Here is an 18957-nt window from a genome sequence, read left to right on the forward strand (position 1 = left end):
CCACCTTTACTGTAGTATAGAACTGTTTTTTTTTATGTTAGAGCTTGTGAAAGGAGCTACATTGGCAGCCCTGGGGTCCAACATTCATGATGATATAACTGGGTGCAACATTATTTAACACAAGTTATCGAGACTTAGAACCTGGGGATATAAAGCGACACCTGTTGATCTGTCTGTGTACGTATGATCCCTCTTTCATCTGCAAGAGGCAATTCAAAGCAGCTGCAGACCGTGGATAGAACTGCTCACTCAGTCAAAGAATTCAGATGGCTTGTGCAATCTCACTTTACTCCATACGTTCTCTAATCTTTAACATCTGGATTCTTCCATTTTGTGCATTCTGGCGATACATTCTAAACTGATTATGCAGATAGTATGCCAGAGGTTAACTGAGTCGTTTCATCGCATAGTGCATTATTACTTTAGTCTGCAATTATAAACTACATTAAGGTTATCGAAAGCTTCTTTAGATACTTTTGTCATTTTAAAAGGGCTTTATGGACTAAACGCCTTATAGCTTTCATATACAATGAAACTGAAGTACAGCATACAGACTTTTAAGAATGAATCAGTGTGGGTAATTTTATATCACAGCCATATTATCCAGGCAATGCTGTTTAGCAACAGTTTTCTTGGTTTATTAAATGTACTTTGATTGCATGTTGGACAGAGAGGCAAGTATAAATATTCGTTCTCTTGAAATGCTCATACAGTCTTTTACAATTTGGTTGCGCATCAGCCTATAAAATCAAACCTTACCCAGCTTATCTCCCACATCAAATACAATTTAAAACCCAACTTTTAACTCCACGAATATTTCCTTCGGCTGCACACTGAAAAGCAAAGCGTTGTATTATTTAAAAATATTTAAAACGCAGTGTTCTCTATTTGGGCTGGAATTAGACACATTGATCACAAAGGGTTTGATAATAACACATGTGCACTGCCTCAATGCTCAAGGACATGTGAACAGTCACTGCATTTCTACACGTTCCTTTCACAAAGCTAATTCCAGAGTCCCTATGCCATCATTAACATCTTTGTAAGGGTCTGCAGCTGCACTCATTAGTGATGTCTGAAAGCAGCTCTAATACACTAAACCCTGCAATTATCTTCAAGCAACCTATCAGTACACAACAGTGTCTATTTTGCTTCATTTATTTTTACACTAACAAATGAAAGCCTACTGGAGCCACTAACCTCCCGATACATAAACCTATCGTTCCACTTACTGTACATAAAACCCAGTGCTGCACAGAGATTTCTACTTGACATGGCACCAGCAGTTACAACTGGGTGTGACACTTAACTCCGGTTTACAACATTACTCTTCACATAATGATGCATCATTGTGTCCCACGACGTAATGTTTGAGCACTCGCTTGACACTGTGCATAGCATACAGTACACAATACTGTCACGTCTTCTTTAGAAAGCAATAACACACATATTATACATATTACACTGTACCACAGTCAAAACTATGAATGGGTGCAGCTTTTTAATAGAAGGCCTGCACTGATTAGCCATACGAACTGCAACGAATCAATAAAGCAGTAGTATTTTGTTTTGATGTAAAATAATTTTTATATACAGGGAACTTGGCTCTGAGCAAAAATATGACATAAAACCAATAATACTGAACAGTCTCCTACAGACATCAGTCGTTTACACCACGTAGTTTTCACTAATTGCATCTATTTTAAAATCTCCACTGTTGTTAACAGGGAGCAGCTACCAGTCAGAAAGGGAAACAAAGTCATAACAATCGTGACCGGTTCCTCGATTATGTAATACATGAAAAACGTAATACAGATTTCAAAACGACACTGTAAATTCACTCTCATTGCGAAACACCGGCGACACCAGGACTGTCAATATATCTCGTCAGAAAAGAATAAAACCAAAATTTTCAAACTCAAAAGCTGCACGGACATTTGTATACATCCAGCACTAGGGATCTCGTTTTAATCAAAATTAATAATACAACTGATAACAGATGTTATCTGCATATACATTCCCCCTGTGTTGATGTGACAGCTTGTAACTTACGAAAACCATCACTACTGAAACTGCTCATTGTAATACAGAACATAGATATCGCAACGAAACTCGGTTTTTGTAAACGTCCTCCGCAACCTGCAGTTAAAGAAATCATACGTGCGAGTTTTCGGTTTTCGGTTTTCAAATATTTCACCATTTTCTGTCTCCGTAGGCCTAACCCTGCTACACACCCCTAACCTTAAAATCCACCACAGGTCCCTAAACGTTTCACACACCCCACCCTCTTTATTATACACAAAGCAGGAAACACGGTGGTGCGCCCCACTGACGAGATTTTTTATTATTATTATTTATTTCCGTTCTTTACAAAACATACATTGTACAATACCTGAGTGTGAGACGTGAGCGCCGCCATCTTCCCTATTGCCACGGGAGCGCGCCTCAAGAGCACGGGAAAAGCACGCGCGTGAGCGGGTTGGCACGGGAAAAGCACGCGCGTTAACCGAGAACCTGCACGACGCTCGGGAATATGCACGACTGCAATTTGATGGGGAGTTCAAAAACTAAAAACGCAAAGTTGAGATAACAGTTAGAGCAAAGACACACGGTGTAATATCCACACAAGCGACATAAGGCTCCTAAACAGGTTTATGATGAGTTGAATCTCTACTAACACAAACTTGTGACAAGTGCGAGTGGGCAATCATAAAATTAGTCCTGCTCTGCGATTGCTTGGATGGGTAAAAAGACTGCACTTCAGTGTCGCTCCCCTAGAGGGCGTGGCTGAGGCACATTGTCGTGGTCCAGAGAGGAGAGGCTCTGCTTGTGCTGCCAGTTTGGCTGTAATCCAGAGAGAGGTTGTTTTTCTTCGCTAGAGTATTTGAACCATTTAATCCTGGACGAAATAAACAGCAGTGTAATGTGATGAGGCAAACAATCAGAAACAGCTGCCACAACATGCAAGCCTAGACATCAAGGGCAGCACCGCCTCGACAAATCTGCAAAGGATTTAAACCCAAGATTACACACTCGGATCCCTTCGTGGAAGCTCATAGGGAATTCTCTTCTCCAGAATGGCCCATAGAGTCATCACTGTAAAGACAGCAGGACATTGGATACAAAGGTACTTGGTAAGAGAACAGAGACAGTTTATCAGATCTGCTCTCGCGCCAAGGGTAACCAAAACTGACTTGAAACAGAGAGATGCAACTTACTGTACACGTCAGGATACCATTAGCATCACACACTCATGCACCCGTGTGCGCTACATATTGCCGGTGTATTCAACCCTGGAAACGTATGTTTGGTTCAGTGGTTTTTAGGGATGTAAATGCAGTGTAAATGTATAAAACAGATGACAAGAAAATCTTCCTGCATGCTCAGATTGAGCCCCGATATTGAGACGGATCCTGATCCAGGTGGTTAAATAATAAAGGTGTGTCTGGATTGCACAGGGTGAGCTGTGTTAAGAGCCACAGGCAGGGAGGGTATTGGCTTAAAGGATTTCCACCCATCTGCCTAACAAACAGGTACAATACCATGCAATCCGTGAAACACTTCAAAGCACAGTACTCATCATACACACAGAAAAAAAGGTTTGTATGCTGTTGTCTTTATTTTGCAAAACATGACTTTGCAAGTATACACAATTTAGCAGGGGGTAGTATTTCGCATGTATGCTGCTTGCAGTGTCATTTGAAAATGAGGAGTGTCCTCTAGCATTAAACAAAGAGCAGTTTACCAGGGGTTTGTTAGAAGGGGGTTCAAATTGTGGACAAGGAAACCGATGAAAGGGATGATTAAACACACATATCATTCTGTTTTAAAGCTTCGTAAAAGCTATTTATTGTACATAATGCTGAAATGAAATCCATCCCAGAAACAAGTTAGCAATCAGAAACTCAGCCTTCAAGATGTGATCTGCAGCTAAGGCTAGAACTGAACTTCATCAGAAAATCAAAACGAAACATTAGAAATGCAAAAGCCATCAGAACAACAACTTAAAATTCAAATCAGTAAAAATAGACAGCTGAAAAATAAACACGCTTGCATGATCTACATTATTTCTACACTTCGCATGAGCTCATGAAAACTTAAAACATGCAACTCTCCCAAGTCTGACGTCAGCATTCGCATTTCTATTTCAATTTTAAAGTGTCATATTGTAACAGCAAGGATCAATTATACACATTAGACAACAGAATATATCAACACGGCAGGACTTAGAGAATAAATTATTATTTAAGAAGTGCACTGTGCACATTATAACACAATGTCATCTTGCCCATAGCTTTTTCACTGAATATTCATGACATTTTGTACCAAATACAGCTTGATTCATTTTTATGTTAAAAAAATAACAAATGGCACGATTAAGTAAATCATCATGACAAACTCCACACGCGATCTCCCTCTGCAGTTTGATCAGAGCACACACACAGTAACAGAGCTTCATAACAGCATCATATACAGTTAGGTGATTGTCCTTTTAATAACTTTCAGAGATTTCTCATATTAATGTTTTTTTTTTGCAGATTACATATCGTAAGAACTGACATGTTAAAGCAGGTTGATGAACGCTTATGCAAAATAAATAAATAAATAAACGTACCTATACACTGAAGCACCTGTATTGTTGTATACTTCATGATTCTGAAACAGGGTGTACTTTGCTTGACTGTTTGCAACTGAAGCCATTTGTGCAAGTAATTGTTTCTGCAATCGTAGAATAGGTAATATACATGCTGTTCTAAATGATTACCTCGACATGTGAAACTTCAGTTCAGTGCCTACCACCCAAGAGACTTTATATCCCCTTCAGTCACTGCATGCACAATTGCACCACAGAGATGGATATAAAACTCCTATTGCATAGCAGTTTTTTCCCCATTAGAGGTTTTACTACAAGCTTGCTTAGCCCCAGCTCAGGTGCATCTTATTAGACTCACAGTAAAGCCAGGAATGGATCAAACTGCCATGCAATTTATTTCCATCCCTGCACCATGTTAAGTTTCCTATCTATGTATCTATTTTATAATGCAGAAAGGCTTTGTTTTGTTCAAAGTTATGGTGGGGCAACTACTCGAACTCCACAGAGTTAATACAAACTGTTGTAAAATTTCTAAAAATGTAATACCAAAGGGGATATGCAAGACCAGACAACTTGGGAGTAACATGACATACTTGCACTAAAGGCTTTAACAGTCCAGTACCAACAAGGCAGTTGTAGAAAAGCACTCCACTATTCATGTTTCTATTCCAGTCTGTATTGCATTATTGTGTGTCATGCATCTCCTGGTGTTACAGTTAGACTGTGTTGCCTATTGGAAAAATGTGCTTTACATTTTAAATATATTTTCTATAAAGAGAAATCAGACATACATTTTTACCTTTAGCAACATGATCCAATTTCAGGGCAAGGAGACTGAAGACTTTAGTATAAAAAAAATAAAAAAAATTCTAAAAAAAAATTCCACCTTTGTACCATTATTTCACATCCTTCATCTTGTTGTTTTTCTTGTGTGCTCAAAGACATATATTTGCAACTGCAATATGGCAAACTGTTGTCTTCCCAAAAGTCTTAAGCAGCTTTTACCATAAACACCCTGAAAAATCTACTGAGGATGTTTCTACAAATTACTAGAATTTAGGTAAAGTTTACACAAAGTACTAAAACAAACAACCTTGTACAAGCATTTAGATCTATGTTTGTTTAAAACTATTAAGCTTATTTTTTCAATGGTACAGTTTAGAGGTCTTAGCAAGCATTACAAGACTTACTGACAACAATGGAAGCACGTGCTAAGCAACTCTGTATGTGGCTTTCTCTAAGCGATCTTGAATAACTCATGCTTATACAACACCTGATTGTCATTTTATGCTGCCTTGCTCATAACTTTCATCTCGGGGGTACAGCAAAAGAAATAGCGACATCATACTTGATAATGAAGTAAAAAAAAAAAAAAAAAATGGCCACTTGGTAAATCTAAACACTAGGCAGCGACACCAGCAATTGAAGTGGGTTGTGTGCATTGGTTCAAAAATAAACTGTTCAGTGTTTTTTTTTTTTTTTTTTTCACATCTTGGCTTTGTCCAGAGAGAAAGCTCACCACGGCCCACAGCCTTCTTGCACTCCCCTCCCAGTCCACACTTATAAACACTCGAGAGAGAGCGAGAGAGACAGGCACGGGTCACTCGTCATCGAACGTCTGCTGCAGGAGGAAGTTAGCTGCGAGGTTTTCATTCTTCTCGCAGGCAAAATAAGCTTGAATAACAAGTCCTTCTGGAAACCCCAGGGCTTTTAACTGCAGCGGAAGAAGAAAAAAAAAAAAAAAGGGTTTGATTGAAGAAATGTAGAAACTGGCTAAAAGTACAGGGTAACTGCAATGGCTCATCGGAGGATTATTTACAGCAACCTACTTAAGAACATACCCAAAACAGTATAACCCATGTGAATGGAAAATGCATTAGAAAGCTTCTTTCTTACAATGCATTCTGTTAAGTGAAAGTGATCAAGACAGTGCTGTTTCCAAAACTGATAACACACGCGATTTCTGATTTCCTGTCCGAATCAATATGTTAATACTAATAGGCTATACTGACAATTTTCCCTTGTGTGTCTGAGATTCCCTGCTATTACAGCTTCTAATATTGGAGAAAATGAGGAAACTCATTTTAACCAGCACTGGGTTTTCAGATACCAGTGCCTTCCTCTAGCAAAGAAATTAAACAACTAATTGAAATCATGCCCAGGGCACCAAACACAATGCCCTTGCCCTCATGCAATATCATTAGACCATACCATATACTCCCCTGCTTAATGCCAGCGTATTGCTCGATGAAATATACCAATATACCATCTTAGCAGTCCCAGGTTTTGTTATCAGTACACCCACCCTTTCTATTGCCTCTTTCTCTTGAGGTGTGACCTGGATGTAGTTTGTCTGCGAGGACCCTTGACCTTCCGCTTCCTCTCCCTCTCCTTCTCCGGCAGACTCTCCGAAAGGCTCGTTCAGCATCTGCACAAACCTCTCCTGGTGCTGCGTGATTTGCTGCGAGAAACAAAAAGGAAATAAAACGTGCATCGGAGACAAAGCGGCGGGGTGGGTGAACGGGAGTCTCGCAGCGTGAAAGGGCCGGGGGCCCCTCGGAGGCTCACCTGGAGGAGCTGGGGGTTGTCTCTGCCGAGCTGCTGCAGCAATGCAGGCAGCAGGGCTGGGTTCTGCTGGATGATCTGCCGCATCTGCTGGAACTGGGGCTGGTTTCGCAAGAACTGCAGGGGGTTACTCGACGATACATCGCCTGATCCGTACAGAAAAGAAAAAAAAAAGTTACATATACAGCTATGGCCAAAAGTTTAGCATCACCTAGAATTTTAGGATTGAGACATAATTACAAAAATAAATAACTATATGAACATCATTTTGATCTTTTGCTTATCATGCAATCAAAGAAACTCCAAAACGATATCGCAGAAAGTCTACCAGAAGCCACAATAGTAGTACAATATTTCATGTTTTTTTTAAATGTGTCAGTTTTTCGTTAAGTATATGGAAAACTACAAAGCGGTGTGTAATTCAATATGTTAACGTCACACTATTCAGCAGGTTTCATTTGACTTAGTGGCAGGGCAGAAGCTGTAAACAGTGTGTGTGTGTGTGAATGTAAGGTTGGCAGGGATGGGGTTAAATCTGTCTCTGCCAGCAGGTGAGGGCATTCTCCAGTTAGGTAACTGATGCTAACTGGGGAGTGGCCACGTGTATAAAATGAAATCCTTTGTCTGGATCCCTGTGCAGTCATGAAGAATCGAAGCAAACAAGTGCAGATTACAGGGCTCTGACATGGCTGAGTGCTAATCAATGTGGCCCTGGCAGGGAATGGAGATGAAAACTGTGATTCGCTTCCTCACTCACCACTCCCGGCCGGGGCGGGTCTCTCTGCTGGTTGTGGCGTGGGATTGGAGGCGGGAGCTGGAGGGGATGTCTCTTTTGGAGGAAGGTCAGGTTCTGTTGGAATTCCCTGAACAATAAAGAACAAAAATAAATTGGAATGTTTGGGATCCAATTTAATAAGCGCATAACATCAATAATGTACCATCTCAGTCGCAGGTTTAGCATTTGATCGCAATGCCATCAAATGCTGAAAATGTTTAACTTTAAAACAGGTTACAACAGGCTATAAACACAGCACCTTGACACAGACTTAACAAAAGACAAGGAAACTCCTGAGAAAACTAAATTTGCAGCTGCTCTTTACTGAAGGCACTTACTGTGAGAAGGTATTCCACTGCCCGGTCAGGGTTATTGTAGCTTGCCCTTAATGCCGCTATCACCTGCTCCCTCACGTATCCCATTGACATGATCTCTGCGACTAGATTTTCATATGCCTGCCCTGTAACTGGACATGAAATTTGTGCCTTCGTGTAAGAAAAATATATTTTTTTCACGTATTTTAAAGTGATAACATATAAAAGAAACATCATTTTAACAATAATAAAAAAGTAAATATTCAATATTATTTAAAAAAAAAAAAAAAGAAAAAAAATCACCTAGTATAGACGATGCTTCTTCTAAAAGATTAAGGTCTTCAATGCTGTGAAAAAAATATGATTCAGATCAGAAAGAGTCAGACAGAATGGGCATCAGTGGGTCTGGTGCTTAGCGAGAACTTACAAAAGCGATTCCACAAATGATCCACGTCATGCACATCCATTCACTATACAGGTCTGGTTTTAAAATGAACAGCAAACATGTACTTTCATTTTCTATCTGGTGCTACACAAGAATGACTGTGCATTCCATGCGCACTGCTGGACTGCAGCTGTTTGCGTTTGCTTTGTGGTGAGAAATGGCTGAATCTAATGAAGTAGATTGGTTGCACTTCAAGTAACACCACCAGCAAGGCACGTGACTGATGTTCTTCTCGTCTACCTGGAGGAGACAGGTGGGGCGGTGGCGGGCTCTTCCTTCACTTCCTCTTTGGGTTTTTCCTCAGTGGGGGTATCGGGGAGTCCAGGTGCTGCTGCCGCTGCTGCGTCTGTGCTGTGGGGGGCTGCAGCGGAAAGGGGAGCCACAGGGGGCACTGCTTCGGTAGGTGGGGCATCTTCCGATGCTGCAGGTACAGGGGCGGGGGTGCTGACAGGGGTGGGGGTGCTGACAGGGACAGGGGTACTTGTTACTGAAGGAGTTGGGGTTGCTTCGCTTGGGGGCTGCGCAGGTAAAGAAGATGATGCCTTTGGCTATTCGCAAGAAGAAATACAAAATAAATAAATTAGGAAAGCAATATTGTTGTTTGTACAAGCTACGTGCGCTCTCTAGCGCTCTGCTCTTGATATTCTGAATGAGGACTATATTTGAATATGGACCCAATTTATTACGTTTTGGCTGTGGAAAAGATGTCTAAGCGAAACATAAATTCATGCAGTAAACAAAACCGATACGTATTGATATTTTATTTGGACCCCTTATCGATTATTTCTTAATGATCGAATCACAAAACAGAATAGTATTTCTGAATATTGAGCATTTAGAATTGAAACAGAATGCTATCTTCTGTCTAACAGCGTGCTGGTGCTTACCTTGGTTACCATGACTACGACAAAGTTATTTTCGTCTATCTTGTAGTCCTTTATAGGTATGTCATCGTTAAGGATTTTACCTTGAATGTAAGAAAAAAAAACCCCAAAACAAACAGATTTGTCTATACGTTTGGATTTTTAAAGACACAGATATATTAGATATGAGATTGCATTGGCAGTACATTCTATAAGACTTAATATTGAGATTCACAACATAATAAATAAAGCAATGGGGCTTTGATGCTACCCTGCTTTACTGAAACTGGGGGAGAAACTCTTACTGTAGACTACACTGTTACTATAATTTAACCTTTCGGATTGAGGATTGAGTAAAACTATGAACAGCAGCAATGAACAACAAAAGCGATGGGGTTTCACCTGCATAGATGAGCTTCTGCCCGGTTGCTGGATAGGAATCGGATCCTTTTTCTTTCTCTATTTTCTCCTTTAAGGATCTCACCTGGAAAAAAAGAGCATTTAAGAAACACCCGCAAGCCTGTTAATCCAGATTGCATTCCTCAAATGGTTTTAGATTGAGGTGGACTTCAGAGTCAATAACTGAATTTAACAGTGTGTAACAGCTGAAGAACTTGGAAAATGTAATCAAATCGAATGAGATAAAGTCCTACTCCTTCTAACTTGTTTTCAGCTCTTAAACAGTTGCAGATTTCAACTTAGCTGTAATACGTTATAAATTGAAGACAACTTAAAAGGTCTAATTAAACAAATGCTCAATTAAGGGCCTAGTTAAGTAATAGAGAGCTCAGTTGGAATAAAAAACAGCACACAGAGGGGGTCCCCAGAATCAGGGTTAGGAAGCACTGGTCTATAAACCAGGGGTGTCCACTCACAATCCTGGAGGTCCAGTCCACTCCAGGCTTAACAGCTAAAATTAACTAATTAACCACTTTAGGGTGTGGTTGGACATTTAATTGGTTCAATTAAATAATTTAGAACAGGGTTGGAACAAAGACCAGGACTTGGAGGAGTCCGAACATTCTGTATTGGGGGCGTGTCACACAGCGATAGGGGAGGAGTCCGAACATTCTGTATTGTAGGCGTGTCACACAGCGATAGGGGAGGAGTCCGAACATTCTGTATTGTAGGCGTGTCACACAGCGATAGGGGAGGAGTCCGAACATTCTGTATTGTAGGCGTGTCACACAGCGGTAGGGGAGGAGTCCGAACATTCTGTATTGGGGGCGTGTCACACAGCGATAGGGGAGGAGTCCGAACATTCTGTATTGGGGGCGTGTCACACAGCGATAGGGGAGGAGTCCGAACATTCTGTATTGGGGGCGTGTCACACAGCGATAGGGGAGGAGTCCGAACATTCTGTATTGGGGGCGTGTCACACAGCGATAGGGGAGGAGTCCGAACATTCTGTATTGGGGGCGTGTCACACAGCGATAGGGGAGGAGTCCGAACATTCTGTATTGGGGGCGTGTCACACAGCGATAGGGGAGGAGTCAGAACATTCTGTATTGGGGTGTCTGTTAGGTTCAGCACGTGCCTGGGGTGCAGTATTTCAGCAATTCAAAAGTAGTGCACATTTTTTCATGACGACAATACATTGCAGCTTGCAGGAAGTCTGCTTTTAACCAAAAACTTAAGAGCAGGCACCTGAAATCCAACTGGACAAAATAGGCGGGTCATTTGTTTGTGTGTAACTTATAAGGTCTGTCTACAACAGTGTGGTTCTGTACAATCCCAGTGCAAGTACTAAAAAATGACCACGGAACGACCCACGTGTAAAAAGTGTTACTGTCATAATATAGGTTTATTTTAAACTTCCAATACTCATTTTCACTGTGGTAACAAAACATTTCAAAAGGGATTAAAACACTAGAATAATTAACAGTTCAAGTAAGGCACTAAGAGTCTGGACAGGACTCTGAAATCAGTGTGGCATTGACAACTTCTTCAGGGCAATCAATCAACGACTTCCCAGCCCAGCTAACTGAGCTGGGTTAGTAGTAGGCTAGTATTTGTGTGACGTTTCTAAAAAGAGTTACCAACAACTCGAAATGAAAATGTGGAATCTTCAAAACGTCCTACGAAACTTGACGGCTTTAGCACATATTCTACGTACAGCATGTGCAATGTTATATGTTAAACCATAACAAATTGATATTACTCCCCAACAAAGCCCTTATAGTACAATGCATTATATTTATGTACAGTTATTAACACTGTCTAATTTACAAACTCATGCTGTTCTTCTCTGCTGTCAGTCTGTTCAAAGCACCGAAAAAAAAATGTTAATTTCAACGCAAGAATCACTTTGCTGTCATTTAAGAAAATAACATTTTAAAACCGCCAAGCCCTTAACGTTCTTTAATAATCCGGGTCGTGTTGAACAGTTTAACAAATTCTTTCAGCAAGCAAACGCCAAGGCCCAAAATAACCCAGTCTTTTCCCAGCCCCACTATACCGACCTCCAGGTTATTTACTTGGGTTTTTGCAGTCTCGGTGCCGATAGCTTACCGTCAGCTCCGGCTCTATCTCAATCTTAAAGGTTTGCTGCTGCAGCGTTTTCACCGTGATCTTCAACATATTTAAAAACAGTTTTAAATACAAATAACTTCCAGCAGAAATATCCCGTCCCTTTCACTGGTACTCCGATGCCAGTTTTGTGACTCAGCTATCTCGACTGCTTCTGCACCTTCTTGCCTTTACTACTGATAAATTCTGCACTCTGGCGCCATCTACCCGCCGCTCGAGTAAATACACACACACACACAAAAACCTTTTATTAAAACAGAATTTAAGAGATGATCACATGACGGCGACTTCAGCCAAGTGACTGCTCTGTCGTAATCATACAGGCGTGTGATGCTGTTTCTGTTTGGTGCCTTCAATGCTAGTGCAAGCCGTGGCGTGCATTGCTTGCTATCTGTATAGAATGAGATCTGACAATATTCAGGTCGTCTTCATGCAGTTGTGTCTTGGTGGTTTAGCCTATACCCTGGAGCTAATCAAGCACATATTAAAACCTGGAACGGGTGAAACTGCTATGCAATGGGAGTCTTTTTTCCACCCTTGCATTGGACTCAGAACATCAAAGGTTATGTAAAAAAATAAATATAGGAGGTGGCTTTGTTGTACCTGATTTCACCGAGAATTTCTAAACACTGCTTCACAGGGTGCCCCGCCTATTATTATTATTATTATTATTATTATTATTATTATTATTATTATTATTATTATTATCCACAAAGAATATAAAATGCTAAATAAAAAAAAATACACTAAAATCATATTTTTTCATATATTTTTCTTTTTATTTCATAAACAAAACTTTGGTATTAATAATTACATTCTGGTTGCAAAATGATCTCAAGTGTACTACTGTCCCTCTCAAAAAAAAAAAGTTCCAAATGATGTATTTTAAGTTGCTGCGCCTGTGAATAGTGACAGGTATTTACATCCATGTCTGAGATGGACTGCAGTTCAAGCATCGCCATGTATTTGTCCTCCCTACCTGGTACTGTTACTGTCTAAAACACAACGAACTACATTCACTTTCTCTCATTTGCATTCAGTTACGTTACATCTTTAGAACAGGGCTAGAGTCTCGCTCTGCTCTACTGAAGCATTGCACAACACATAAACTGACCATTGAAATCTGCTCTTGTCTAACAGCAGCAGCAATGTAAAACGTTAAGCTCTGCTAAAAGAAACATGGAAAGAAAAATGAAATTATCAAAACTTCTCCACAACCCAACAAATCGTTTGTCTCGGCACTCTATAAAATGTCGCGCTCATTAGGAAAAGCATGTTCGCTAAACAGTGGTTTGTTACAAATTTGACAACATTTTAAATCAAGAACAAAGATTTGTTTTAAAATTTTGGGACAATCTTATTCTTTCAGGCTACTGCAATTTAAAAACACAGCGCCAGATGAGAGCCTGGAGTTGCAGGCTGCACATCTCAGGGAAACCAGTAAGACGTGCCAGAGTTCTCATTATTAGACGTTCTGACCTCAATGGCTGATTGAAATACAATAACAAAACCTGGGATGAACCGAACAAGCAAAGACTAAACTGCCTTCCTTGTAAGCCCTAAAAAAATCCTTAAAAAACGAGCTATTCAAGCAAAACCATGGGGTGGGGGGTGGGGTGGCCTCAGAACTCCTGTTTCATTGAAAAGCAGGCTTCCAGGTCAAGGCAGTTCATTTAGAGTTCGTCCTTAAATGGCGTTTCATTTTCCGACGAATCCTCCTCTTCTTCTGCCTCTGTGTTGTCTCCTTCCTCTCCCTCGTCTCCCTCCTCTCCCTCCTCGTCTTCTTCCTCATCTTTCACGTCGTCTTTCTTTTTCTCCTCCTCACGCTGCTTCCTTTCTTCCTCATCCTGCTGATCCTTCATCTTCTTTTCTGGTTCCTGTACAATTCAAAGAATGATGGGTCAGGCAGAACCATTCAGGTAAAACTACTACAGGACCAGTAATTGTTACTGGTCAGCTACAATGGTCCAAGACGTATTAATAGCGACACAGAATGATCCATTGCAGTAATACAATGAATAGATTTTACTGTTCCATACCTTGGTGACTCCCCAGGTTTCCTGTCCAAACTCTTCTGCATATTTTTCATCATCAGTGATCAGGAAGTTGTCAAAGATAGTGCCAGATTTTACCTGTTACAGTAAAAAATAATTAAAAAGCATGTATTTTTAAACATGTCCTCAATGAAATCTCAAATGTCTACATACAACATCTACTTAATTTAAGGTACGGCAAACGTACATGCTAGATAGTAAGGACTTTCATTGTGCAAAGGGCTGTAAATCTACGGTTGTGATCAGTGGAGCCTATGATAAAGAATGGGTCTGCTTTTAAAACTAACCTGCCAGAGGTCAAGTCCAAGGACCCCTATGTTGTTGAACTTGTAGATGTTTGAATCAGGTGTGTATTCAGGGTTGTCAATCTCAGGGTGAATCCAGGCACCCTTGTAGTCAGGGTTCTCAATCTGCTTGGGTTTCCACTCGCCCTTTAAGAAAAAAGTACGTTATTAACAACGCAGATCAGGAGCACAGATACCCACCAGGGGCATAAGCACCACACCGCCCCCAACTGTACATCTACTGCAAGTAGGGTAGCATGCCACAGCATGGGCGTAGTCTACAAAACCAAGACCAAAAAAGAGCCTTCGATAGCCTCGAACATTAACAGTGCAGGAAAAAAAAAAGTTCTTGTAACAAAAGCACCATGCAAAGTTACCTTAAATTTGGTCAAGCTGTTCCCAGCTAATAAGTTGTCAGAATTAATAAAGTATCTGATGACGAATCCTTAACAAGTTTCAGCAGTTCTCAAGTGTCATACAAACAAGGGATAATTACCGATTAACAATTCACATATATATATAAAAATATATTTATTATACTACCAGGGTTTTTTTCATTTTGCTGTCTCTCTAGCATGTTGAAAAGGCATACCTTGTATTCTGGGTTGGGGATCATTGGTGGCTCCCACTCTCCGTCCATCTCCTCATCCCAGTCCTCTGGCTTCTTGGCATCAGGGTCAGGGATGTTCTCAGGTTTCTCCCAGTCCTGAAACACATGAAACAAGAAATGAACAAAGGAATATTTGTCTGGGCAATAGCACGGTTCCATTACGACAGCGTCTGCTGAATTCGAGTTCCTCAGGCTGTTATTTGCTGCCCGTACCTCTGGTTTGACATCGTCAGGGTCGTCAATCTTAGCCCGGTCGTCCCAGTCCTCTGGTTTCTTCGCTTCGGGGTCCTTAATCTTCTTGGGCGGCAGGAAGTCCCAGTCTTCCTCCAGAGTGCCGGATTCCACCTTCTCGTTGTCGATTTTCACCTCGTAGGTCTGATCGGGCCTCAGGATCAGTGTGTACAAGTGAGTCAGCTCGTCATCCTGTAAGGGGACAGGCAGAGAGACATCCACATTTTTAATGCTCTAATGAGCAGGGTGAAGTAATTCAGAGGAGCTTCAAATGAGGAACTTCTGAATGGAGAAGCATTCCGTTTCTATGGAAACAATCACAGCCGCACATTGGAACAAAAGCCGGAGAACGTTGCAACCAAACCACAGAATGGCATGTAAAAACATCAGAGAGCTGTGCTGGGGATTAGACGGGACAGCTGTACATGTTATTGCTGTGAATTAAAGGTGGTGGATTTTTTGTACACGTCTTTATTTATCTTGGTTGCTCAACACTTGCCTTGCACTTCACTTCCTTTTTGATCAAATGATTTTTGCCCTTGTAGTTGAAGATGACGTGGACCTTTTTCGTGCTGTAACCACAGATGTCAGGACCTGTTAAAAAACCAGCGAGAGTGGCGTTATCAAAACCACGGACACATGCAACACACAGGCTAGATCAACTGTCTTTCTATCCATGTGACTTCGCTTGCCTGTCCCGCGGCTCCACTGCTACACCACTGGCTGTGTTCCGCCTTCAGAGATGTTCCGAAGTGAGAACTTACCGAACATAATGTAGTACTGCGATTCCCCGTGCATGTCCTCCTGATCCTGGTCTGCAGGGAAGACCTTGACGTAGCCACCCCCGCAGTCGATCTTCTGCTCGTGTTTCACTGTGAACTGGATCACCAGGGTCTTGCCCTCGTTGCTGAAGGGATCAAAGCGGGACGACACAGCATAGAACCGGGCATCCTGGCTGGTCTGCAGACCTGAAAACAAAACACAAGCTTGGCTTCAACAGGGATTGAAATGGGACTTCTATTGCATAGCAGCTTCACCCACCTGGGGTGTTCAGTACAAGCTTGATTAGCCACGGCGTGTAGGTAACAAGCTCAGGTGTGTCAAGCTCATAGTAAAATCAGGAATGGATCAAAGTGCTATGCAAAACCGCTATGCAAAGGGAGTCCAATTTCCATCCCCGAGTCACTGTTTGATTAGTAGAATGACCAGCATCTTGGCTCTGTCGTTTGTTCCTTTACCTTTATCATTTTCCTTATCACCATAAAATGACCCTGCCGTCAGTTTCCACTGCCCGTAGTCCTCCTTGTGCTTGGACACTTGCCAGCGGCTCTGCCAGGAATCTGAAACGCAGGAAAAAGATCACGGTTTAGCAGCGCTGAAACAAAGGGAATGCATCGTTTCATTATTACAATATGCAGCTGATTCTATTAACCAGTGAATCCCTTAAGCAGTGTGTTGTAATACCTGCGTATTACACGCTTTAGAAGCCTCGTCAGAACCATTAGCAGCCCACAGGATCACCAGCAATGGCAGCGTACTGAGGTCATGATGAGGTATTGCAACGGATCTCCCGCTTGTGATGGTTGTGTTGAAATTCTCACTCTCTCTCACACACACACACACATATATATATATAAGTGACCTAGAACCACTATTCCGACACCCCAGTCGCAAATAAAATTAAATAAGAAAAAAAAGAAATATCATTCAGATGTCATTATCATCAGCTTGTTTGTACGAGAAATAGTGAATTCTGGAATGATTCTGGAAGACTGTTTGATCCAAAAAAAACCAAAAAACAGTCAGGTGATAAAAACCGGGTGCAACGTTAGTTCCTTGTTTGTTCAACATGTGTCACTGTAGTTATACAGGAACTTGATTCAAATCTAAAATGTGCTACAAGGAGTTGTCAGCATGCAAACAAACAAACAGACACTGGAAATATATTAAAGTATCAAATATTTCCCACTCGTCCATTGATTCCCCCGGATTCTTTCCGAATTAATACTTTATTAAATAACTTTTCAGTCTTTTTTTTTATGCTTTTAAGTTTCAGTTTCAATACTGATCATCAGCAACCACTAAAAAAAAATAAAAATCTTCGAGATCGAGTTATTGGGTTGCAGTCTCTTTTGTGGCAGATTCTTAAGAGACCGTTGGGGGTATTTTCGCAGTACGTCGTGGTTAGTCGAAACCCTACTTCTGTTTGCCCTCGTTATGCACTGTAGATAATCACACAGCATTTTATTTGATTTTATTCTAATTTTAGAGGGATATACGATCCCATCACAAGTTTCAAACTATACAAGGCATATTATTATTATTATTATTATTATTATTATTATTATTATTATCATTATTATTATTATTATTATTATTATTATTATTTAGTAGTAGTCGTAGTAGTATCAGACTGCAGTATACAGTACAGTATAGTATAAACCAAACAAAGTGAAATTAAGATTCAGATTATACTCATATTGTACTAATACTAATTATTTATGTTGCTAGGCTTTTCCCCCCAGTGTGTAACCGTACGCATTCATTTTTATTTTGAAATTAAACTACATTTTTTAAGAAGATACCACGATACTATAAAATAAAACCAGCTTTCAAATACAAGATTCATTTCTCAGATTTTGAAGTCCAATGCTTGAGGGACATATACAGATCTGCGTGCTTGCTATATATTTTTTCCAAATAGTGTTAAAAAAGGGTTTCTTTTTTTTTTTTTAATAAAAGCATTTCTTACCTCCATCCAAAAACTGTTCTTTAAAATAAATGCTTGGATCGGCCGCGACTACAGCAAAAAGCACCGAGAATAGCAATCCGGACCTCATGATTACACCTCCTCGAAACCTGGATTAATTCTGGTACTGCCTCTGTCTGAAAGCACAGGTTTTATTGCTGTAAATGTTCCTGCACAGATGGCTGCCGGTGATTGGTCCAGCTGATGACCAATGAGCTGAGACCACGAGTTATTCCTAGGAAGTACATGTAGATTTCAACAGGGTACGCTAGCTGTACCGAGGCAATCAGATTTGAAGCCGCAGGCACCATTATAACCGTGTACATATACATCACACCCAAAGATGCACACACCATTTGAGGTAGTTTTTTCTACAAAGCAGATTTTGCTATTTTCTGTGCATACAGTATTATATTATTATTTATTTCTTAGCAGACGCCCTTGTCCAGGGCGACTTACAATTGCTACAAGATATCACATTATTTTTACATACAATTACATTATTTTTTCATACAATTACCCATTTATGCAGCTGGGTTTTTACTGGAGCAATCTAGGTAAAGTACCTTGCTCAAGGGTACAGCAGCAGTGTCCCCCACCTGGGATTGAACCCACGACCCTCCAGTCCAGAGTCCAGAGCCCTAACCACTACTCCACACTGCTGCCCGTTATAGTGGAATGTATGTAAATGTTTTGTGAGAATTGTGGAATTATAATTGTGATAGGTTATAACTTAAAAAATCAGTTTGAAAGAAAAAGCCTACAGTTAGTTTGATCACCGCCCACCGTTGTTTTTACTCATGCATGCAGGTTACAGCAATGAAGGATGCTATATAAATGAAATTTGTATGGGATGATATGGTATAAACCTTAATAATACACAGTCAGGTTTAATTAGACAGGTTGTGTGACACATGGCACTGGGGTTGAGATTTTTGAGGTGT

At 40.7% G+C, this 18957-nt stretch overlaps 3 protein-coding genes across 16 annotated transcripts in view; all 3 read right to left on the reverse strand.

The window, feature by feature from the left end:
• The window catches only part of LOC117966212 (epidermal growth factor receptor substrate 15-like 1), a 36417-nt gene extending 33920 nt beyond the window's left edge, over positions 1–2497 (reverse strand). For all 14 annotated transcript variants that reach the window (XM_059014796.1, XM_059014791.1, XM_059014795.1 and 11 more), the window contains exon 1: positions 2393–2497. In XM_059014796.1, coding sequence (XP_058870779.1) covers positions 2393–2419 — 27 coding nt within the window. In that variant the 5' untranslated portion in view covers positions 2420–2497. The remainder of the gene's footprint in view (positions 1–2392) is intronic.
• A 1322-nt stretch (positions 2498–3819) lies between these two features.
• On the reverse strand, positions 3820–12365 carry LOC117401189 (UV excision repair protein RAD23 homolog B). The gene is made up of 10 exons (XM_034001679.3): positions 12068–12365; positions 9959–10040; positions 9581–9660; positions 8934–9241; positions 8552–8595; positions 8273–8400; positions 7917–8022; positions 7163–7305; positions 6900–7055; positions 3820–6308 (listed from the first exon to the last, which is right to left on the reverse strand). The coding sequence occupies exons 1-10, from the start codon at positions 12134–12136 to the stop codon at positions 6195–6197; spliced, it is 1230 nt and encodes a 409-aa protein (XP_033857570.3). The 5' UTR covers positions 12137–12365; the 3' UTR covers positions 3820–6194.
• Positions 12366–12842: 477 nt separating this feature from the next.
• Positions 12843–18174, reverse strand: LOC117401218 (calreticulin). The gene is made up of 9 exons (XM_059014910.1): positions 18017–18174; positions 16503–16604; positions 16029–16232; positions 15764–15858; positions 15247–15456; positions 15016–15129; positions 14427–14570; positions 14125–14217; positions 12843–13962 (listed from the first exon to the last, which is right to left on the reverse strand). Exons 1-9 carry the CDS (start codon positions 18102–18104, stop codon positions 13759–13761), a joined length of 1254 nt encoding a protein of 417 aa, XP_058870893.1. The 5' UTR covers positions 18105–18174; the 3' UTR covers positions 12843–13758.
• Positions 18175–18957: the final 783 nt, after the last annotated feature.

Source organism: Acipenser ruthenus, chromosome 49 (genome assembly GCF_902713425.1).
Source record: "Acipenser ruthenus chromosome 49, fAciRut3.2 maternal haplotype, whole genome shotgun sequence".
In the NCBI taxonomy this organism is placed as follows: Eukaryota; Metazoa; Chordata; class Actinopteri; order Acipenseriformes; family Acipenseridae; genus Acipenser; species Acipenser ruthenus.

Coding starts and splice junctions, on each gene's coding strand:
- LOC117401189 (XM_034001679.3), bottom strand. CDS start 12,136: ATGTTGAAGATCACGGTGAAAACGCTGCAGCAGCAAACCTTTAAGATT. Junction 9,242..9,580: donor TCGTAGTCATGGTAACCAAG/GTAAGCACCAGC, acceptor TCTTGCGAATAG/CCAAAGGCATCATCTTCTTT. Junction 6,309..6,899: donor AGAAAGAGGCAATAGAAAGG/GTGGGTGTACTG, acceptor CTTCCGCTGCAG/TTAAAAGCCCTGGGGTTTCC.
- LOC117401218 (XM_059014910.1), bottom strand. CDS start 18,104: ATGAGGTCCGGATTGCTATTCTCGGTGCTTTTTGCTGTAGTCGCGGCC. Junction 16,233..16,502: donor TGATAAGGAAAATGATAAAG/GTAAAGGAACAA, acceptor TTTTGTTTTCAG/GTCTGCAGACCAGCCAGGAT. Junction 14,218..14,426: donor TTGGACTTGACCTCTGGCAG/GTTAGTTTTAAA, acceptor TTACTGTAACAG/GTAAAATCTGGCACTATCTT.